We start from the raw sequence: 24,708 nt of genomic DNA, 5'->3' as shown, positions 1-24,708 counted from the left end.
TTTATTTTGCAATATCTGAGCAGTTATTTAAAAATAAAATAGAAGAGAACTATCATTTAATTGAAGAGTAAATAACAGGAATGGATTGCGAGGTTTTAATGTCCCTATTCCAAATTTGTATTTATTATTCAATGTATTTTCAGTTCCGTAATTCTTTTTATCAACAAGAAAATGGTCTCCCTATGAGAGCACCGCCATCCGGGTTATTAACCAACAATTATCTAGAACACCTTGAAAATTGGGCCTTAATTTCATACTTTTTAAAACATGTCTATTTGGGGCGTTACATGGATGATGTCATATCACCCTGGAATTATGGAGAAAATGAATTCAGGGGCTTTCTAGATCACCTTAATACATATGACCGAAATTTAAAATTTACCTTAGAAATTGAAAATGCAAATAAATTACCGTTTCTGGATGTTTTAATTATTCGTAACATTGATAAACTGGATATTACAATTTAGAGAAAACCCACATAAAATAACAGATATCTACATTTTAAATCCAATAACCCCCCACAAGTTAAAAGAGGCGTTGTTACATCTCTTGTTGACCGTGCCCTAAAAATTTGCTCTGAATCTTACATCACAGATGAACTAAATTTTATTAGAGACATACTTTTTGGAAACGGTTATCCTATTGTCTTTATTAACAATACAATTAGCCGAAGATTGGCAAGACACTCCCGTAAAATTAAGGGTCTTTTGCAATGTGAAGTTCCCGTCAAGCCCTCAAATATAATTTACCTGCCATATATTCCAAAAGTCACTACAAGTTTAAAAAAAGTTTACACACAAAATAATTTTTATGTCGTATTTACAAATAATTTTAAAATCATGAATTTCTTAAATTCTGGTAAAGATATAACCCCAATTACACGCCAAAGAGGGGTTTATCAAATACCATGTGACTCTGACCACTTTTATGTTGGAAGAACCCATCAAAATTTAAAAAAAACGTCTACAACAACACCCATATGGCATTACCAATGATTTAAATTCCTATAGTACAAATAATTCTTTTGATTCTGCTTTAAGCAGTCACATATATGATAACCCTAGTCATAAAATGTTTTTTGAAGAAACTTGTCTTATTAGCAATGATTTAGGCATAAAACAGGTTGTTCGAGAGGCAATTGAAATTAAAATCAAAATAAATAGTGATATTTCTTTAAATAGAGATTTGGGGGAATATTCGCTTAATGCCCTATACACAAACTTAATTAAAAATGATTTAACTAACTATATTAAAAAACCAGTAAATAACTCCACTCAACCTGTTACGAATAGACCATCTAGGCTGGCTGCCAAGAAGGCGAGATTAGCTTTAAAAGCTTGCCTGTAAGTATTTTAATTCCATTTGAATGAATTGTTCTCTCTCCACTTCCTTTTGAATAGCAGTCCTGGTTGAACTTCCTTAAAGTAATGATATTAGGGCTGTTTTGAAACATTTTTTTTTTTAAAAAAACCTTTCAGTTTTAATGATTAAATTTTAATGTAAGTTTCTTTTATATTGTTTTTTTTTTCGTTTGCTTTGCTGAGGACGGACCTTGGATATAGGGTCAAAATATTCATTTAAATTTGCGTTCCACTGTCTTGTATAAAAATTTCCCTGTTGATCTTCTTCTTGTTTATGATGGAAAGGCAATGTGGTCTTAGTCACTATTTACAAATATCACTCTTATGATTCGGGGGGGGGGGGGCAATACCACCTTTATTCATGGCAAAAATTTTCACTATGAAACACTGCAGGCATAAAACCACCCTTGTCTGATTTAATTTGTGGTAGTTTTAAGTTTGGCTACATTGACATAGTACTTTTTGCTTGTTTAAGTGACCATTTATATTTCTTTTGTACATGTTTTTTCAGAGTGTGGGGGAGGGGGTCACGAAACCAAAAAGAGGTGAGAGGCAATTATCTACAGAGATAATTGAGAAGGTCAATTTTGAAATGCGTGAGGAAAATCAGTAAATCACCAGAATCATCAACTATGTGGCTGAAATATACGAGAAAAAACGTTCCTATAAATGATACTACAAGGATTAATGCTCAACAACGAGTAAAAGATTTGCAAGTCTAAAAGGCTACCTCCATCAACGTCATTTTTTTCAATAAACAAAATATCAGAAGAGATTCCCTACTTTAAATTAATTTGAAAGTGTTCTTAATGTGAGCATGGATTTTGTCAGTATAATATTAAACTGATTTATTGGGATTCCTCAGAAATACTAACAGAGCTACAGCAATTCCAATTTCAATGTTATAAAAAAAAAGGAAAAAAAAAACAACAACACAAACCTCGTCACTTCCAATTGCCAGGGCACGACATGGAGGAGAGACAATAACAGCATATACCCTGTTATCATCATCAAAATACTTGACACTCAACTCCTTTCATTAAATATAATAAACCATATAGAAAACACATACAAAAAAAGAAAGAAAAAAATTGCTTTAACTAAGTAATAGATCTGCAATATCATACTTAGCAACTAATTCATTTTTCAACAACCGTTTTAATTCTATTAAGCAACAACTATTTTTATTTCTATACCTAACAAATTTTATAATTTGACCGCTCTATAAACCAGAGAAAACTTCAATCTTAACCAAATTACCAAAATAAATTCTATTCACCAGAAAATAAGCAGCAGAGCAAAACCAAAACCAGAGCGGAAATTTTGAAGTCACAATACTTTTTACAAGTATTATGTTTCACTATGTTACCATCTCTTTGACACGAAGTGACTAGAAAAAGGAGTAATATACAAAAACGACATCGCTTTTTACTAAATGCCCCCTACTGGGAGCAGTTCATTGAAGTCTAAATTTGAAATCCTTGTTACAAAACAGATACGATAACATTCAAATTAATCCCCAGCCTTGAAAAAAGAAAACATTCTTACATATGTTTGTTGGATGATCCGGCGTTGTGTGATTGGGACATCTTGATACAATATCTTGTAAATATTGACGATCTGAAAATTGCAACTGAGCTCTCACGTAGAGATTCTCGTCAACATACGGTGCGTATGACGTTACTTTCAAAAGGAACGGAATCACGGTGTTATCTTTAACATAAAGCCGCTTCAGGCTTGAGGAATACTAAAAAAAACAAAAATTAGGACAAAATCGCAGTTATGTCAGTGAATACTTTATTTCCAAACATTCCATAAGCTTTACATGTAATACACACATAACCTGCACACTAGAGCAAAGACATAAGTATACACAAATACAGACACTTCCCAGCTATACATAATCTCATTATAAAATTTAAGACAATAGTTAGATATTAGAAGAATACATATTAATTAAACAATTTGATTGGTGGCATTTATAACTTTCTTACTTCCTTTTTCTAGACTAAAACAGTTCTACAAACATGTTAAATACGTGTTATGATTTAAGAATGACTCTACCTAAGGCGGACCAAGACTAATGAAATTTTAAGACCCCCCCCCCCCCTATACAGGCCATACTTCATCAAAATTTAAAAGTGAGCAAGTAATAAACCACAGTGATTCTCTCTTTATTAAAGATTTTAGACTTGAAACTTAGGTCATATATTGGGTCTCCTTCCTTTGTCAGTTTTCTCAGTTTTAAAGTCATGCTTGCATGGCCTCATAATGGCGTCAGGATGGAGCTCTCATGAGTTTAGCCAATCCGAGCCATGACTGCAAGTAGTGCTGCTGGGTGGCCACAAGGAATGGTGCATCTCGAGCAAATAGAATCTAGTAAACGACAATGCATTGCAGTTGATTTTGATTAACAGGGGCTCCCCCCTGAATAACCTCTTTGTAGCTACATTACCTATTATGGGGTACATCCCCATTGTAGCATAATATTTGGTAGGCATGAATACATAATGAATAAGAAGTAATAGGCTTCAGATTGCTTGTGCAGAAAGTCGACTCTTGTTTGACAGAGGGGCATTTATAAGTACGAAAAAACTATGTAGCGAACAAAATGGGCCTAGGATTGCACAAAGTCTCCATTCAACACGAGGTTTCACGGGGTTCTTGCTGTCTGGTTCTAAGCCGGTTTAAGGGCTTTGTTTAGACTTGAGAAAACATATTAGTCTCTGACTTGCACTGGTGGGACCCAATACTTTTTTGGAGGCCATTAGAATTTGAAGAAAAGTGCTAAAAAGAAAGGGACAGAAGATTTTGCGAATGTATTAAACTGTGATAAAATTGCAGAAAATGATGTTCCGTGGAATGTAAGTTTTTGACAATTTGAAAGTGAAGAAAGATTCATTTTGGGAAAATAGTAAGAGACGGTAAAAAGGAATAAAAAACAATTAGGCTTGAACTGCTTATAGTGGGGTAAATGGGTTTTCGAAATACAGTGGTTGCGACGCTAAACATAAATCGTCGAAAATTATGAATATTACTTATGAAAGGGAAAAGTACCATGTGATTTGGGGAAGCCATTAATTAAACTCTTTTACAAGAATGGTTATTGGAGCGAGTGGAAATTACAGAGGCAATAGCTTGGTTTCCGTATGATGCGTATTACTTAGCATTACGATACTTATTTGACTGGGACGGGCCTAGTGCCCTCCACATTTTACACAAACACACCCGATCAAAATTATTGAGACAACCATTTGATCAAAGTAGTCTAAAGGTCAAACAGCCATGCCTCCGGGATTGACAGCCCCCACATCCAGCCCCTTGGGTAAGGGCTGTATGATATACAATTTGCCCGTTTATATGATATAAGCTTTTTATTGAAAGGGTGGTTGTACAAAATTTTGGAGGATGACAGATGCCTCAAAGGGTGCATTTTAATGCCAAAACATACTAACACTCATTGAGCTTTCAGGTAAATACAGAGTTAGTTCTAAGCAAAGGACGGAAGGGATGAAGGCGGTTTCTAGAAATTGATATTTAATCCCTCGTAATATCTGTTATACGCTGTTATTATGAAAGTAAACAGTAACACTAAACCCCAAAATTGGCAGAATTTATTCTGTATAGGAGACCTGCCTACTTCTCATCCCTTACCCTCCCCCCCTCGTGGTCGTAGAAACTACAGAAGATGCTTATTCGATTGAGAATTCAGAGCTCTAGTCCTTTTTCAGAAGTTAAAAGTGATTGAAGAACAACCAGCATGACATTTTAAAAATCTTGATAGTTCAGGTTCCAAAAATAGGTTCAAAATTAAAGTTAAGAAGACTAAGTCGATGAAACCAGGAATAAATGAAAGCGAAGTGGCGATATTTTTGTAACGAAAAGATCAATCTATTGGATAGCTTCACTTACCTGGATAGTTATATTAATAACGGTAGTTGATGAGGTGACGATGCAAAACGAGGAATAGCTATGGGCTGGGGTGTTTTTTTTTTCACATTTCATTTTTTGAAAAAAAAAACACAAGCCTGCGAACCAAAATTAGAATATTGGATCCTACCGTGATGATAGTAGTCAAATATGGCTCCTGAGCGTAGGTCCTTTGAAAGACAGAAGAATATCTTTAAAATATTTTTCAGAGGAGTTGTAAACAAATGGTTTTAGCCACCCGTTTGACTGATCGTATGTCCGTATAAACAAGTACAAATGATGTGGTTCTATACCACTTTCTAGGGCTATAATAAAAGAAAGGTTAAGATGGCTAGGACATATTTTTACAGATGAAGGATGACAGATTGTCACAACTTGTTCTATTTGGTCCTCCAACTGGGGCTAAATCGAAAGCAGCTCGTCCCCGAATGGGGTTGTTAAGGAAGAATATGAAGAAAATTGGAACTTCACGGGAGCGATTACCAAGTGACGAAGCTTTGGATAGGTGGAGGGAGGAGGTGCGTGTGCAGCTGTATTGGCCTCAGAAGCCTTGGTGCTATAGTGAGTTACCAGTAATAGTTATACCTGCCAAAAATAGTGCTGACTGTCCTTGATAAGAGAACATTTATAATAATAATAATAAAAAAGAAGACTTGGCTACAAACCTCAAAATTGCAATCCAAAAGCTAAATTCCAGTATTGACTATTCTTGTCGTGACTAAGCTCAAAAATGTATCTTATATAAAAAAAAATAAGGCTCTAAGATTTTGAGACCTTAGAATGCAGCCAATAATGGTCTATACAACATTGTAGGCGTTAAGGGTCTCATTTCTTAGTCGTGCAATATTTTCGTTGGTGTAACGCAACTTTTTTCTTCATTTGACAGAGGAGTAAAGAATTATGAAGATTCCCATAAGGTTTCTTATATACTAATCTAATTTCTCATTAGAAACCAATTGTGAAGATTCTTATAATGAAAAGTCCAGAAGAGAATATTTTTTAATTTTTTTTTAGGACCCTTAGCTTGGGAGCCCCTCTGGCTATAACCTATTACAGCCAATGCTGTAGCATAGCCTTTTATGTGTTGGACCTCAGGCGGGGTTTCTTTAATGGATTTACAAGATTCAGGTCTTGAAAAAATGTAATGTATTTAATGGTACAGACTGTAACAACCTATACTGTTTTATAGCCTTTAACATGTAAAAATCCTTTGATTCAATTAACAACTTAAAATAAATCCAGAAATGTTGAACTTACTGTCCAGCTACAGGATTTTGTTGATTGCCCATTTTCTTCGAAAGCTACTTCAAAGCCAAATTCTCCTTTATATATAGGTGAATAGTAATGGGACACAGGAACTTGAGAGCTGTGACTCACTCTTAAAGGTGCAACAGCTGGAACCAAATCTAGCGAGTCGTTCTGAAACATTTTAAAAGAAATTCAGTGGAAAAAAGAGTAAATTCAGCATTTTTCCAGTACCAAGAATTTGTTTCTTTTTTTGTGAGCATTCTGAATAATTATTAATTCAAAAATTAAAATCACCATAGATAAGTCTTCTGAAATGTATAAGGCTTAAAAACCTTAGCATAGGCATGTGTAATTTGATATTTTTTTTCTTTTTTTTGCCACAATGAAAAGAAAACGTTCACCTTTGCTCAGACTTGACATGTTCATGACATACCCATGAAAAAAAACCATCAGTCTTAAAAAAATAAAATATTAAGCTGTAAGTTACAATATTTTACTGTGGACATTTTTTTTAGCACAAACTTTATAACGAACTGCACACAACGTTACTGACCAAAGCAAAGGAAGCTGGACTCTTTAACTTTGAACTTTTGCTACAAATGAAAATAAACTAATAAGTTGTTTTAAACTTAAAAACTGATTCCATGAAAGACAACTATTTACGCAAAAGAAAACAATAGAATCAGTCAAATATTAATCAATTCGATGTATTACGTATATATTTTCCACGATTTAATAAACGGAAAACAGGGAAATCTAATAATAATTGAATTTTAATCAGGATTAATTAAAGAGCTAACATTTAGCGTAAAGTAAAATTAACCTGACAAATCTTAGAGATGTCAGATAAGAAAATCCCCCAATATCACAAAAGAAAATCCTAAGAAGTAACTTGAACATTATTATGCTGATTCCAAAAATATAAAACTTATCAAGTTTATTGTTACCCATAAAGAGCTAAAAGCCTGGATAAATTTGCCGGATGTTTGAAATGGGAGGGAAACCCCCCTAAAATTAAAGAAGTCTTAATGAAAATCACACCATAAGATTCAGCGTACCCGAGAATCCTATAGTATAAGTTTCAAGCTCATTTATACAAAAATGTGGAACTTTGCTATTTTTGCCAGAAGACAGATCACGGATGTGATCTGTCTGTACATGTTTATTTGTTGTTGTTTCCCCCCCCCCCCAGGGGTGATCGTATTGAAATAATGGTCCTAGAAGATTGGGAGAGGATGCATTCTAACACTAATTAAAAGTTCTGTTCCCTTTTTAAATAACAAAAAAGATTGGAAGGCAACTGGTCCCCCTCCCACGCCCATTTATTCCCCAAAGTTATTTGATCATAATTTTGAGATAGCCATTCTGCTCAGTATAGTTTAACGATCAAATAATTATGTCTTTAAGGGTAAAATGACCCCCCACAGTCCGTGGAGAGAGACTTGTAAGTTATTAAATTTGCCAATTGGTTACGTCTAGTATGTTATTGGAAAGTATACAGATGTTTTTCGGGGGGGGGGGGGATTTGTGCTTTGGGTGGATTCCCATTGGGAGAATGTTCTTTGGAGAGGAAAATGTCGGGGGGGGGGGGGTAAAATTCCAGGAAAAATTATGCAATGGAGGGATTTGACAGAATTGCCATACGAAATTGTTTTTAGTTGTCTTACATTATCTTTGCCAACTCAATTTTGCATGTGGCTATTTTCCGGCAGTATTTATCCGGGGGCTATTTTCTGCGTGTTTTGATTTCTAGAAAAATTTCCGTGAAAGGGGGCATTTTTGGAGTGATCGAGAAACCAATTAGAGGTTTAAGTTTTTTTCAAACGAAAGTAAGATAAGTATAATTTTTCAGGCTGAGTCGTCCGCAAGAAATTTTACCATGGATTTCTAATAAGGGTGTTGATTGGAAGTAAACACAAGATAAGTCAGATACACTTTGACAAAGCATAAGCAAGAACCACCCATCCTCCTTTCCTGGGTGAGTATTAGTCTCCAGCATCTGATTACACCCACGCAACTGCACTAAAGGTTGACAAAATACCAACTCCACCAAATTAGTTCTAGGAAAGCTGCAAAATGGACTTGCAACAAAGGAAGTGACTCATGCTTGAGGTCTTTTGTAGCTACTGATTTCTTATTAAAGAATCGAAATGGTAGTGAGGTGAGGGCTCTGAATATTTTTTCAATAGCCTCCAGTGTATGTATAGTCAGTGCAGCCCTGTTGGGGAGGTGCTGTAGCCATTATAAAGCCTGTTCTATGAATGATTCCATTCCTTCATCAAGAGTACACAGATCGCAGTCAATGTTGTCTTCCAAAAAAGTGAATAAAACACATCATTGACGAATAGAATAAAAGGATGAAGATCCTCCAGAGCCACTCCTGGCACATAGGACATTCAAACAATGTTTCAGTTGCTGGGTCTTTTTTATAGGGACAAGTAGCAAACCTATTGCCCAGCCTTGCTGAAGCAGGGATCAACCCCGAGGCCCCATTTTGCAAAGCAGACCATTAATCCACCACATGATAAAAAACAGGGATGTTAACTGTCCTTTTATTATGATCCCATCAATGCTGCAAAATACTATGCTCCCAAATCCTTCAAAATCAATACAATGTTGCCCTTTACATCTTTAAATTCAAGATATATTAACAAAAATTAGCTAAAACTCGAAAATAGCGATTCTGGATGTACTAATAAATACATTTCCTGAACACCAAAACATTTTTTCACTCAAATACCAAGGCTTCACACATTTTTGTATCTTTATATGCCTAATTCTAGTTCATAAAAAATAAATTGGCGAAATGGTAGCCAAGCTAAGTCAAGGTAAATACAAAGAAGACAAATATTTTAGAGTAATGAATATTAATGCAGGTAATAAAATGCACAACTTTCATAAGAAGAAGGACATCAATTTCTCAACTGTGACAGTGTTATAACTTAAGTGTAAAGGTTACAGGAAAAATGTATAAAGTGGAATAACATAAATATAAGGTGTTTTGCCTCATCCTAGAAATGTACACGAACAGGGAGCCACTTAGGCTATCTAAAGTAAAAGCATGGAGGTGGTAAAACAAAAAGAGGAAGACATGTTTAACATGTCTTAGAGAAATTGTTTAGGAATAATCTTAAACGCAGGCTTCATGAAAAGATGCACAACACAGTACTTTCCACATGAAATGGAAGATTGTTCACCAGTGTTTGCCATGTGTGACTTCAGATTACAACATTGTAATAGCAGTAGAAGTAATAGCTGATCTGAATTTACTTGTTTTTTAATTAGTCAAGCATTAACATCCCAAGTTTACCTACTCAAAACTGAACAGTCAAAATTTCAGACTAGAGGGAAACTTACATTATTTGTAGAATCCTGGTAAGCTGTCAAAGCTAGATTTGGATTTGATGATATTAGTTCAAAAATATCATTGATTTCTTCTCCTTGTTCCCTGAAACAATAAAAAACCACATCAATCTACAAGAAAGTCAACTTCATAGAACAATTGAATAATACAAGAGTAAAATACTGTTACGGGAGGGATAGAGATTAAGGCCTAAAAGAATCTACAAACGTTTTTCCATCCAGCATAAATTCACCTCAAACTCAATAACAAATACCATACATAGGATGAAAGGATGAGTCATTGGCTTAGCAAAGAGCAATTCATGTGCCATATTTTCCCCAAGACATTTCATATGGAAATGGCAGTTGTAAAAATTAGGGAGGTGGCTAATTCAAGGGTTTTTTTAAGCAAAGCTACCCACAAGGGAGGTGGGTCAGAAACTTCCATTTACGCTCCAAGGAGACAAGCTCCAGTGAACATCAATTGATCTTTTTAATTTAGACAAAAAATATTTTTAACAAACAGTGTTAAAAGTTGGTTGGCCTGAAAGACTCAGCTTGTTGGTAGAAAGTACTAAAAGGTCAAGTTTCTTGTGGAGAAAGTTCAACATGAGGAAATTGAGCTTGACTTTTCTTGTTATGAGCATTCTGTGTTTTTTTTTGTAAATTTTTGGGGCAAGATTTTCCTTGAAGACAAGTTTACCCATAATGCAGTAGTATTATTATCTCAAAGTGTCAGGGATGTCAAAATGAAAACATTTTTTGCCTCTTTGGATCCATCTTTGGTCTATTTGTATCTGAAAAACAATTTCATAAGGATTATTTTTTGCTTGTTTCAAAAATTGAAGTTTTGATGGAAGAGCCAATTTTTTGTCAGTGTTGCCACGCCAAATCACAGGAACAACAAAACAAATTGGTTAATTTGACAACTTACTTCTCCATAAAACTTCAAATAATAACAATCTGTTGGTTCTCAAAGACAATTTTACCTTCAAGGGAGAGCTAAAACGTTTTAAGTAGTTCGATGCCATAAGTTTTAGCTCATTTTTCCTTTATAGATTGACTTTTTAAACTTGGTGCCAGCTATTTCCAAAAACTGCATGTAGACATCTATTTCATTAGAAAATTTTATTCTCATTTTTTTAAAATTTCTAAGATACATCTTATTGTGTAGATTACTACTTAACCAGTTTTATCTACTACTTAACTTAACCAATAATGAAATTTTGTTTTAACTGTCCTTGGTACTTCAAAAATTGACATAAATTTACTTTTAAAGTTTTTCTTTTATTCTTTATTTTCATCTTATGCAGTCAGTTATTTTTTTTCCAAAAAGATAACTATTTGTGCCAACTAATTACCAAGAGGACACAGACTAGTATACAAAGTCCCATTTCAATAAGAGCTAATAATTCAATTAAACCCAAAAAAATATTTTGCCCTATCCCCCCCACCTATTGTCAGAAGAATTTCTATTTTTTGATCAAAAATTACAATTTACACAGTCTAAAAGAAAGAGGTATTGCCAGATGACTGAAGTTTCAGAGAATTCCAGGATTGGACACTTGTCTATTCCCTAAAGTTTCATTCACTGATCTGCTCTACTACTTTCATTAAAATATAAAATAGTTTGTCCAGCTATAATTACTTACCCTAAGCAATAGAATTTCTATTCCTTCATTGTAACTATTTTCATATTTTTAGGTTTAGTGACTATGATCAGGATATTGCAAGAATTTCATACTTTTCTAATTGCTTTTTTTTCTCCAAAAAGATTTAAATTCATCGGACTATACAATACAACTACAGCACCAAGCCATCTGAAGCCAATAGAATACAGCTGCATATGCTCTTCCTCAAACCCAATATATCCAAATGCTTTTGTACAATTTCAGCCAAACCTTCAAAGATGACCTGCTTTTTGTTTGGCCCTGATAGGTGGCCAAAAATCACTATGTTTGGCGATCAGTATTCTCAACATTGCTTTCATCTTGCATATAGCAGGAATATCCACATTTTTGTATAGCTTGTTCCTTGAAATTTGGCCAGTCAAACAAGTATAAAGCAGTCCAATTTTTGCCCAACACAAAAACTTTGGTAGAAATTTTGCAAAATCAGCAGACATTTAGCAAAATTCTTGATTTCTGCAAAGAATTTGGCATAAATTAGGTAGAAATTTGGTAAAATTTAAGATCGCCCCCCCCCAATGAAATGAGGCTCGGGACGCTACTATGTGTAGCACAGAAGCTTTTACGTCCCACAAATTTAATACAGAACTCAGAATAATACTGTGGAATATAAATGAAGGTGTTTATATCAACTTGAAGCTCCCATTGATACAAGCAAAATGTGAAGCAAATGAAATTGTATGTTTCCAAGAGCACCTGCTAACTAGGGGCAGTCTTAACCTACTATACATTGATACTGCTGTTACTCCCTCCCATGCTGCCAAACACTGATGTGGGTTGACCTAGCAGGGGTGCTGCTATTCTTGTGCAAAACAAACTATTACCAGAATCCTACTGGGACTTTAAGTTTTGAGTATTTTGTAGCAGTCAAAAATACAAAATTGCATTGTTGCCTCAGTTTACCTTCCCAATGATTATTGCATTTCTAGATCCAATGTGCTTGTTGATGAAGCATCCCTAGCTCTTGGGAATCTTGCTGCTGATTGTGAATTGAGCAATCTGACAGTCCTATTGACTGGTGACTTGAACTGTAATCTGTTTGATGACTCCAGTTGTAGAGCAAATATTCTGTGTAGTATGTACCCACAGCTTGCACCAGTAGAAAATAAGTTTAGATTCACTTACATCCATAGTTCTGGCAACACATCTTTTCTTGATTTCAAGTTCTGCTTCCCTGAAATACTGTCAAACTAAAAAACCTCTGTTATTGCTACATACCAGACTTCAGATCACCTGCCAATCAGGAACACCCTTCCTGTCAAGTTAATTTGAACTGATCCTCTCAAATCAAGTGATACCAGAAAGTGGCATGAAATCTGTGACTGGGGCAAAATTGACCTGCCTACTTTTGCAAGCATAAGTGATGCCATCCTTGGAAAAATCAAAGAAGCATTCTAGCTCCTTTTTCAGATGCCTGGAATTAGAGTTTCTGAAAGTCAGATTTTACTCAACAAATATTATACTGAAATTGTGCATACCCTACAGATTGCTGAAAAGACAAGTTTACCAGTCCATTGAGTGTGGGTTGAAACAGAAAAGGGTCCTGGCTGGACCCTGCCAAGTCCCAATTTTGGTTTCATATATGGAAAGAGTGCGATATGCTACATACCAGTTTATTGAACAAAGTCCACCTCTACACAAAGAGATACTTTGCAAAAGATCTGAAACATCAATCAAATTCTATTGCTGCAATGTCCAACAAGGCACATAATGACCTGCACTTTATGTGGAAAATGTTAATGCATGGTAAATCCAAATCATGTGGTACTTCTGTCCTTACAATTGACCAGTGGTGTTATTACTTCAGTGCTGAATCTTCAGAGCCTGAAGCAGTCCTGAAAAGAGTTTATGAGAACAAACTTGACAAATGTTTGCTCAAGTCTAGCAATGAAATCAATTTTATCATCACTCATTCTTAGGAAATTTGCTGTATTACTAAGCTTTGTAAAAAAAAAATTATGTGGTACTGATGGCATTTGCGCTAAGCATTTTGAAGCAGGCTCCCATCTTAATTTGAATATTACACACTGCTTTATCAAATGATTTTTGCTCTGAATTGGTACCAGATCTATTTGATACTGGTATAATTAGTCCTGTCTTAAAAAAAAAAAAAAGAAAACCTTCCAACCAGAGCTCTTCATTCAGACTGATTAATGTTTCCCCAGTAGGCTACTCTGCAAAATATTTGAAATAATCATTATATATGAAATTGCAATGAAGTGTTATACACCAGGTCATTTAGGGTTTAAGAAAGGAGTTGGCCAGAATCCTGCTTATCATCTTATTGCTAATTTGTTGGTACATGCTGCTGGAAACAATGAAGGCCTTTACTTTGCCAGTCTTGATGTCTCAAGAGCACTTGACTCTGGTATCCATGCTCATATTCTACTGACTTTACAAACAGAATTTTTTAAATTAAAATCAAGTTGCCATCAAATTATGGCTATTTGGAGAAAAGGCCAATACAGATAGTCTGAGTGAGAGGGAAAGCTGGCATAAGCCTTTTTCAGGACTGTATTATAATGATGTAATTTTCACTTGTTGTTAGATAGTCTATCAGCCATCCATCCTAGGTCAGAACTAAGGTAGATAGTCATAGAACTAAGGGATGATCAAGATTTTTGGGTTGAGTGAATTCTTCAGTTGTAAAGGCTTTTTGGGATCCCAATTAACGCTTTATAAATCCCAGTTGTAAGGCTTTACAAATCCCAATTAAGAAAGGTATTAGACAGGGAGCTCTGGCCTCTCCACCTTAGTTTAATCATAACATTGCAGAGCCTCAACATAAAGCTATTATTTGTGCATTTAGAGGGGTTGATGTCTTGTTAGCAAATTATGCTGATGATATTGTGAACATTGGTCAAACACAGAATGGAATAGAAGAAAATTTCCATGTACTGTCAGGGGAGTATGACCATATTGGACTTCATTTCAATAAGAGTAAAACTAAATTCCTGGTTTTAACTGCCATATCCAAGAGTGTCTTTTTACTTCATGTTGTAGTAAAAAGGGGTGGTCCAAAAACCCATTGCTATTTTTCCGGAATGCCAAAGATAAGTGGCCTTTCCCAAAAAGAGGTCTTTTACCCTACACCATTTGATGCCTTTTTTTTATGCTGATTACAAATATAATAGGCTAATCATTTCTATCGGAAATGAATTTCAGCCCCCCCCCCTATATTTGCCCATTCAGGTTAAGGTTAGGTATATACAGGGGGGGGGGGGCTGAAATTAACTTCCGATATAAATTATGACTATATTATTTATAAGCCTAAAAAAGGCATCAAATGGTGTATTCACTTTATTTCTAACTCAATAATATGATTTTGTAGAACTTTACCATATAGGCTACCTAGAATTGCATCCTCAATCTAAATATAATATCCATTTGCATCACAAATGAACTTTACTCCCATAGCCTATTAGCCATGTGGTGGATGTCCTATTTTCACATTAGGGGGGTGGGGGCAAAGTTTGAACTTACCTCCCATTTACATCAGAAATATAATTTGTCCCCCCCTAATGTGCAAATATAGGCTATAGGCCTACCCAGAATTGGTAGGCCTATATATAGGGGTGGGGGTAAAATTCATTTCCAACAAAAATGATCTATTATATTTGGAAAGAGCATAAAAAAAGGCATCAAGTGGTATATTCAATAATATGATTTGGTAAAAATTTACCCATATGCCTAACAGTCAAATAGCCTAGGCCTATCAAAATGTGAACAAACCCATAAAAATTAGCACAAAATAGACTAGCAAGCTAAAAATGTTTCTTTCTTTGTTCTGGTATGTCTCCTTATGGCCAGCCTAGTATATAGGCTAGATTGGGTGCAATAGGCCTAATCCTTGGAAAGTGGACTAGGCCTAGCCTATTGTACTCAATCACAGACAAAGATAGGTCCTAGGCTAGAGTTTTGACTGCAGAATACATGCTTGTAGGCCTATGAGGCACCTCTGATGCATGAATAGATTCATTAACATAGACACAAATAATAGGTCTACTAGGTTAAATAGCCTATGGGACCACCAGTCTAGGCTATGATAAATGAGGAATCTCGCCTACTTATAGTTTAGTGAGATGTTTCCTTCAGTAGAGCAGCAACTTAAGACTAGTACTAATATAATTTAGAATTTGTATACATTTTTACTAGCATGCCAGTTTTTCATCCAGTTACAAGTTATAAATCTGTGCAAGCTATATTCTGATACAATTATCCACCATGCACCACGTGAATGACTACTTTGTAATCACATAATTTTCAATATAAAACCATTATTGATTCAAAAAAAATTTATGTAAAAACAAAACTTAGTTTCGCATTGTCATAATGGCTTGAACTTAAGGAAAAAACATATAAAAATCTACTTTATTTTCCTTATATATGTATCTTGAGTTTTAATGATTGTGGAATAGGTAGCGCTGTCAATGTTCTTATCTTCCTTTTCATATTCATCATTTAGTCACATCTTGCAGAAACCATCCAGTGCTGATAATCTAAAATTTGGAATATATATCTTGCATTAGGATGAGTATTGACGCCTATGGACCGAGCTCTCAAACTTTGACGTTTCTTGAGCCGGAGGAAAATGATGGACTTTTAGGTGCTGATACTCAAGGATCAGCTTTTGATTTTACTGATTTCACTATACCCTCCCAGTCTCAAAGTCAACATCAACAAAATGATGATGGAATTACGAAGAGAGAATTGGAAATTTCGACTGGCTCTAAAATGGTGAGTTGCAATAATTTCAGTGAAATGATAAAAGTAAAGTTCTAAATGACAGGTGTTTTGCATTCTTTGTTGGCTAAATGATCAGGCTATTAATTGAAACTTTGAGGAATGAATTCAGAGCCTAAATAATGGGATATTCAAATGTTTTTAAGGTTCTATCTCTTACCTTAAATTGCATGTCCAGCAAGATAAGGTAGGCTAGTGATGAGTCTCCTGTAGAATAGGCCTATCTTGCTAGTGGTGTGACATAATTAGGCCTGATGGTTTAGCAGTCCAGGTTAGCCTACACTCTGCATTGGCCCAGTTATGATTGCATCCCAGGTTAGCCTACACTCTGCATTGGCTCTGTTGTGATTGTGATCAATTTCTTTCTTGAATGCATCTGTGTTTTGGGACTGGATAATGGCTTCAGAGAAGATTTTCCACTGGGGGACTATACATAGCCTAAATAGAAGAACTGCCAGTACCTAATCATGTTGATGGCAGTAGGGGACTTTGTGTGACCTCTTATTGTACCTGCAAACAATGAGGGGAAAACTTTGGTAAAATTCTTCTTTAACTACTTTTAGCTCTTTTGGATAAGGTTTACATTAACACAGGCCTACTAACCATATAGATAAAAAAAAAAACATACCACTAGCATCAGAGTTTCATCCTGAATCAACAACTCTGTTGATAAGACCATTTAAACTGTATTAATTAGGGAAAGGATTTGACAAGAGAGGCCAGTAAAAATAACCTAATCCTTTTTAGAGGACAAATTATGTCATGGGAAGATGTTTTTGAAATTCCCCTTCCACCCAAACTTAAAATTTTCTAAAATTCTACTTTAGAAGCTTTTAAAATATTTCTAAAGTACTAAAAGATAGAGTGCTAAAAACATCAGAATCAACTTCAGAGGACACGTTATATCACGGGAAGAGGTTTTTGAAATCACCCATCCCCCCAAACTCAAAATTTTCTATAATACTAATTTAGAAGCTATTAAAATATTTCTAAAGTACTAAAAGATACAGTGCTAAAAACATCAGAATCAACTTCAGAGGACACGTTATATCACGGGAAGATGTTTTTGAACTCCCCCCTCCCCCCAAACTCAAAATTTTTCAAAACTCTACTTTAGAAGCTTTTAAAATTTTTTAAATATTTGTAAAGCGCTAAGACATAGAGCGCTACAGACATCAGAATCAACTTTAGAGGACAATTTATGTCATGGGAAGATGTTTTTGAAATCCCCCTTCCCCCCCAAAACTCAAAATTTTCTAAAATTATACTTTAGGAGCTTTTTTAAATATGTCTAAAGCACTAATACATAGAGTGCTAAAAACATCAGAATCGACTTCAGAGGACACGTTATATCACGGGAAGAGGTTTTTGAAATCACCCTCCCCCCAAACTCAAAATTTTCTAAATTTTTACTTCAGAAGTTTTTTTAAATATTTCTAAAGCGCTAAGACATAGAGCGCTACAAACATCAGAGGACAATCTTTAGAGGACGAATTATATTATGGGAAGATGTTTTTGAAAATCCCCCTTCCCCCCAAACTCGAAATTTTCCAAATTTTTACTTTAGAAGTTTTTTTTAAATATTTCTAAAGTGCTAAGACATAGAGCGCTACAAACATCAGAGGACATTTTTAGAGGACAATCTTTAGAGGACAAATTATATCATGGGAAGATGTTTTTTAAATCCCCCTTCCCCCCAAACTCAAAAATTTCCAAAATTGTTACTTTAGAAACTTGTTTAAATATTTCTAAAGCGCTAAGACATAGAGAGTTACAAACATCAGAATCAACTTTAGAAGACAATTTATGTAATGGGAAGATGTTTTTGAAATCCCCCTTCCCCCCAAACTCAAAATTTTCCAAAATTCTACTTTAGAAGCTTTTTAAATATTTCTAAAGCATTAATAGATAGATTGCTAAAAACATCAGAATCAACTTGAGAGGATACGTTATATCATGGGAAGAGGTTTTTAACAACCCACTTCCCCCCAAACTAAAAATTTTCCAAAATTTTAATTTATAAGCTTTTTTAAATATTTCTAAAGCACTAATAGATAGAGATCTAAATACATAAGAATCGACTTCAGAGGACACTTTATATCACGGGAAGATATTTTTGAAATCCTCCTTCCCCCCAAACTCAAAATTTTCCGAAATTCTACTTTATAAGCTTTTTAAATATTTGTACAGCACTAAGACACAAAACGTGCAGAAATTATTTGAAAAAAACTACGTTTTTAAAGAGTTAAACAGGCTGAGTCACAAGTTCGAACGATAAAACGGACAGGGGTTAGGAGGTACAGTTGGGGGGGGGCTGCCGCCCCCCAAACTCCCGCTTTTGCAGCCTTTAGATAAAAAAAAACAAGTTTTTAAAACTGAAAGTAAGGAGCAACATTAAAACTTAAAATGAACAGAAATTATTCCGTATATGAAAGGGGCTGTCCCCTCTTCAACGCCTCGCTCTTTACGCTATAGTTTTTTTATTGTTTAACAAAAATAGAGTTGTGAGAAAGTCAAACGTTAGCGTAAAGAGCGAGGCGTTGAGGAGGGGAAAGACCCTTTCATATACGGAATAATTTCTGTTTGTTTTAAGTTTTAATGTCGCTCCTTACTTTCAGTTTAAAAAACTTTTTTTTGTTAAAGGCTGCAAAAGCGGGGGTTTGGGGGCGGCAGCCCCCCAACTGTACCTCCTAACTCCTGTATGTTTTAAGGTTCAAACTTGTGACTCAACCTATTTAGTCCCCGCCCACCCCCACCCCCTGCTATCAAATCCCCTTGCAGCTAACCTTTCCACCCTCGAAAGAAAATTTTTATAGAAGTTCCAGCATTTTCTACATATTTTGAATAGCGGATGTAAAAAAGAAAAGAAAAATTTTTCAACATTATAGGATTAAACTATTTGAATATGTTTTATGTGGTTACCCAACTCAAAATGTTAAGGGGTTTACAAAAAAAAATAATCAAAACGAATATAGACTATTCGGTACTTGTGCATTATAAATAACCCATTGCTATAGATTTTACAAGAAAAACAGACAAACGGGTATTTGTTAGACAAATGGATCAAAAAGCGTTATTTCTTATTGTGTTTACAATATTTAAACTGTTGTTTTTTTGGGTTTAGGGAGCGAAAAAGGAACCTAGGTTAGGTTACGTATTTAATATATGCTATAATTTACCCCCACCCCTAATGTGCAAATATGTTGCCCAAATTTGTTTCTAGACTATTATATTCATCCTATTTTATTTTATTTCATTAGCAGTAACCAAACTTAACTTCTTTCATGGTATGGTGGTGGGTTATTTATAATGCACAACTACCGATTATTCTATAGTTAAATATATACTTCCACCCCCTCTCTCCCCCTCCCTATTTACACTTCAATAACGTTCATAGCTTCAAGAATGAAGATTGCTGCACTAAACTATTTGAAAAAAAAACCATTTGAATTGCCTTAAGAACAAATGGGGTTAGATATCGTAAATTGCCAAATTTTCTGTTACAATGTTTTAAAAATTAATTACTAAATAATACCCTTAAAAAAGAAATTACTTGGGGTTATAAAGCTCCAATAAATGTTGCATGAAATGGTGCATTCTCAAGGAGATTGAATTTTTTTTTTTTTTTGAAATAGCGCTCTGCAAGATATCCTTCCACATGTCCTTCTCGTCTGCCATATTTGGGTATATTGTCTCCAACTTCAAGCCAGTGTCATTCGATGTTTTGTGTGTGAGCACCTGTTGCAGCGTCAACAAAATTTATGCTGTGGTTGACGTGTAAATGCTAATAGCCCTGGCTAGCCAGGCAATCGTAGACCCTCCAACAGTCACTGATAATTGTTGTCCCTGGCAGGATTCGGTTTTGGATAATTCCCAACAACTTGGCACTACTTCTATCCGGCACAGAAACCATGAATGAATTACCAGTTCCTCGCTCTATTCCACCAAACACTCAAGCATCCGTGACAATCTGACCACGATTATATTTATGCTTCCCAAATTAGGCTTCATTTATCTCAACAAGGACTCCTTCTCCTCCCACAGGAGCAGAGTTTGAATGACATATGTACATAAAAACCTCTCTGCAGAACTGGCTCCAATCCACAAAGGTTTTTTTTTTACAACAAATAACATTGTTTATCATCAAATCCTCCCTTGGAGGCGGTATTTGAAGCCAAATCATCAAAAAACAGAAATTTTCTAGCAGAGAAAGATGTGAACCAGCCATCCATGTTTTGTCATAGACCGATTTTGAAAAATTACACTTTACCTGAGAATATTCGAGGTCACCTCGGATAGGTATAAGCCCATACTTCTGGCAACAAAATGAATTTCTATATTTAACACAAATCTGGACACAGTTATCACAATTCCTGCTTCTCAACAACATGCTATGGTTATAATACAACTCTAAGACTGCCTCAACAGTAGAAAATTGAATCATTCGGCTTGTTTAGTCCCAGGCTGCAGAAATTTAACTTTGGCAGAAACCGTAATGCTTTCGAGTCGGCACTTATGTTTGTTCAAAAAAAAAAAAACTTAAATGAAAGATTGCATTTACTTTATACAAGGATGTTCTTTTTTCTTTTTTTTTTTAGTTAACTAAATTTAAAGATACCACGCTATTCTTCTGTAATTTTTTATTGGCCCTATTACCTAGAAATAATTATTTTCTGACTTCAAACTGTCCAAATGCTTTACCCCCCGGGGAAAATATCCCCCCCCTCCCTTGGAAAAGAAGACTAGAACTTTACAAAATTTTGAGTTTGGGGCGAAGGGGGATTTCAAAAACTTCTTCCCATAATATAATTTGGTCTCTAAAGTCGATTCTCATGTTTGTAGCGCTCTATGTTTTAGCGCTTTACAAATATTTAAAAAGCTTCTAAAGTAAAATTTTGGAAAATCTTAAGTGTGGGGGGAGGGAGATTTCCAGAACAACTTTCCATAACATAATTTATTCCTTGAAGTCGAATCTGATGTTCGTAGCACTCTATGAATTAGTACTTCAGAAATGTTTAAGAAGCAAATAAAGTCCCTTTAACATTCATCTATTTAAACTTGTTTACTATATAACTGACCTGCTTAGGAAACCTGTTTTTGATGTCACAAGTTTGCTTATCATAGCATGCAAATGCCATGGGGTTGAAGAGTGTGTTGATAAGCCAAGCCATTTAAACTGTATTAATTAGGGAAAGGATTTGACAAGAGATAGCCTAGACCAGTAAAAAAAAATCCAAATTGTTTTTAGAGGACAAATTATGTTATGAGAAGATGCTTTTATTTTTATAGGTCCATGTGCTCATAAAGTTTCTGTTGAGTTTATTGAAACACTAGCACGGACTTCCTGTAGTTACAGACTCTCCATAAAATGTTTAAAAGTGCAAAGATGCACCTTAGCCAGGGGGGAAGTTGTGCTTGGGGTGGATTTCTAAGGGGAGAATTTTCCTTTGGGAGGGAAATTTCAGATGAGTGAATATTCTAGGGGAAATGTTACACTAGGGGGTATTGACCGAATTACTATATGAAATTCTTTTTAATTGTTTTACATTCTCTTTGCAAAATTTTTTATTTGGAGATGTTCTGGAGGCTTTTTTCTATGCGTTTTGTTTTTTGGGAAATAATTTCCACGGAAGGGGGCATTTCTGGAGTGGCCAAGAAACCGATATATAGATTAAAGTCTTATTCCAATGAAAAAATGCTAAGGAGAATTTTCCAGGGTGAATTGTCCTCAAGCAATTTTACAGAGAGGGGGGATTCTCAGCGAGGAACGAATTGTCTGGAGGGAATTTCACGGGGGAGGTGCACTTTACGTTGGATGAAATAGCCCCTCCTCAATACCTTATTCTTTATGCTAAAGTTTGACTGTTTACTAAAATAGAAAAAAGGGGCTTTTTAATTAGAATAGAAAGCTTTTTAAAAGTGCTAACAGCTTTAGTGTAAAGAGCAACGTATTGAGGAGGGGCAACCCTTCATATCCGGAATAAATATGCCAAAACTAATAAGCCAATTGTGTTTTAATTTTTCATGCACTGGGAGCCAAAATCAAACCAGCATTAGTTGAAAATGTTCAGAAATTAAATAAAAACAAGTTTTATTAACTGAAAGTAAGGAGCGACGTTAAAACTGAAAATGAACAATAATTATTCCGTATATGAAAGGGGCTGTCCCCTCCTCAACCCCTAGCTCTTTACGCTAAAGTAACGTAAAGAGCAAGGCGTGAAGGAGGGGACAGTCGCTTTCATATACGGTATAATATACAGTATACGGTATATTTTAACTTTTAGTTAAAAAAAAACTTGTTTTTATTACTTAATCTCATAAAGACGATACTTTTTTCAACATATGAAGAACCGTGTATATTGCAATTATATATGTCGGGTTTATGTGCTAAGTAACGCAAGAGACGAAAATTAACATACAAGAGAGTAGTGAAGAATTATGGTATACAAAGTAATATTTGGCAGGGATAGTCACTAGTGATAAATCACTAGGGGTGGCAACATGATTGGATGATTTTCGGGAATTTGGGTAACCAAATTTTTTTTGGGGTGGCAAATAGATTTTCGGGGGAATCTCTGAAAATTTGGGAATTGTGCAAGCCCAGCTTGATTTCTAATCAGGAAAATCAAAATACTTAAACCACTCAAGAAAAGAAAAGCTTTGACTTTGCGGTTGACGCAATAAAGAATTGCCACAAAATTAATTCAAAATCAACCAAACACCGCTGCATCTTCCAGCGGCACGCCAGCAAGATTGTGACACTTCAGTGGCGGTCAACCGAGCCTCTCATTGGCAGCGTTTGGTTGATGCGCCGGCGTGGTGCTGGGGTCTAGGTAAGACACACAGCGCTACAAACATCAGAATCAACTTAAAAGGACAAGTTATGTCATGGGAAGATGTGTCTGAAATCCCCCTTCGCCCAAAACTAAAAATTTTCCAAAATTTTACTTTAGAAGCTTTTTTAAATATTTCTAAAGCACTAAGACATAGAGCGCTAAAAACATCAGAATCAACTTTAGAGGATAAATTATGTTATGGGAAGATGTTTTTGAAATCCCCCTTCCCCCAAACTCAAAATTTTCTAAAATTCTACTTTAGGAGCTTTTTAAATATTTCTAAAGCGCTAAGACATAGAGTGCTAAAAACATCAGAATCGACTTCAGAGGACAAATTATATCATGGTAAGAGGATTTAAAAATCCCCCTCCCCCCACATACAAATACCCCCGTGGAAACTGAGACTTTTCAAATTTCAAATTATCAACCAGATTTTTGTGCATGAAGGGGGACTGGGATGAATGGTAAGGGGGATTTCAAAATAATCTTCCCATGACATAATTTGTCCTCTGAAGTCGATTCTGATATTTGTAGCGCTCTATCTATTAGTGCTTTAGAAATATTTAAAAAGCTCCTAAAGTAGAATTCTAGAAAATTTTGAGTTTGGGGGTAAGGGGTATTTTAAAAGCCTCTTCCTGTGATATAACGTGTCCTCTGAAGTCGATTCTGATGTTTTTAGCACTCTATCTATTAGTGCTTTAAAAATATTTTGAAAGCTTCTAAAGTAGAATTTTGGAAAATTTTGAGTTTGGGGGGAAGGGGGATTTCAAAAACATCTTCCCATAACATAATTTATCCTCTAAAGTTGATTCTGATGTTTGTAGCGCTCTATGTATTAGCGCTTTAGAAATATGTAAAAAAGCTTTGAAAGTAAAATTTTTGAAAATTTTGAGTTTGGGGGAAGTGGGATTTTAAAAACCTCTTCCCGTGATATAACGTGTCCTCTGAAGTCGATTCTGATGTTTTTAGCGCTCTATGTCTTAGCGCTTTGGAAATATTTAAAAAGCTCCTAAAGTAGAATTTTAGAAAATTTTGAGTTTGGGGGGAAGGGGGATTTCAAAAACATCTTCCCATGACACAAATTGTCTTCTAAAGTTGATTCTGCTGTTTGTAGCGTTTTATGTCTTAGCGCTTTAGAAATATTTAAAAAGCTCCTAAAGTAGAATTTTAGAAAATTTCAAGTTTGGGGGGAAGGGGGATTTTCAAAACCTCTTCCCGTGATATACCGTGTCCTCTTAAGTCGATCGTGATGTTTTTAACACTCTATCTATTAGTGCTTTAGAAATATTTTAAAAGCTTCTAAATTAGAATTTTAGAAAATTTTGAGTTTGGGGGGAAGGGGGATTTCAAAAACATCTTCCCATAATATAATTTTTAATCTAAAGATGATTCTGATGTTTGTAGCGCTCTATGTCTTAGCGCTTTAGAAATATTTAAAAAAAACTTCTAAAGTAAAAATTTGGAAAATTTCGAGTTTGGGGGGAAGGGGGATTTTCAAAACCTCTTCCCGTGATATAACGTGTCCTCTGCAGTCGATTCTGATGTTTTTAGCGCTCTATG

The 24,708-nt window shown here is 35.1% G+C and overlaps 2 protein-coding genes across 6 annotated transcripts in view; one reads left to right on the top strand and one right to left on the bottom strand.

Moving 5' to 3' along the window:
* p53 (transcription factor p53) overlaps nt 1-15,790 on the bottom strand; it is a 79,283-nt gene extending 63,493 nt beyond the window's left edge. For all 5 annotated transcript variants that reach the window (XM_089087134.1, XM_089087158.1, XM_089087127.1 and 2 more), the window contains exons 1-4: nt 15,714-15,790; nt 9,897-9,987; nt 6,549-6,710; nt 2,910-3,108 (exon numbers count right to left, since the gene is read on the bottom strand). In XM_089087134.1, the coding sequence (XP_088943260.1) occupies nt 2,910-3,108; nt 6,549-6,710; nt 9,897-9,987; nt 15,714-15,727 (466 nt within the window). In that variant the 5' untranslated portion in view covers nt 15,728-15,790. The remainder of the gene's footprint in view (nt 1-2,909; nt 3,109-6,548; nt 6,711-9,896; nt 9,988-15,713) is intronic.
* Nucleotides 15,791-16,047: 257 nt separating this feature from the next.
* Upf1 (Upf1 RNA helicase) overlaps nt 16,048-24,708 on the top strand; it is a 74,416-nt gene continuing 65,755 nt past the window's right edge. The window contains exon 1 of the mRNA XM_089087116.1: nt 16,048-16,306. Coding sequence (XP_088943242.1) covers nt 16,100-16,306 — 207 coding nt within the window. The 5' untranslated portion in view covers nt 16,048-16,099. The remainder of the gene's footprint in view (nt 16,307-24,708) is intronic.

Source organism: Artemia sp. Qi Xiang Cuo, chromosome 1 (assembly GCF_049724085.1).
Source record: "Artemia sp. Qi Xiang Cuo chromosome 1, ASM4972408v1, whole genome shotgun sequence".
NCBI classification, from domain to species: domain Eukaryota; kingdom Metazoa; phylum Arthropoda; class Branchiopoda; order Anostraca; family Artemiidae; genus Artemia; species Artemia sp. Qi Xiang Cuo.
The sequence above is the reverse complement of the archived record's forward strand: the minus strand, read 5'-3'. Positions and strand labels throughout refer to the sequence as shown.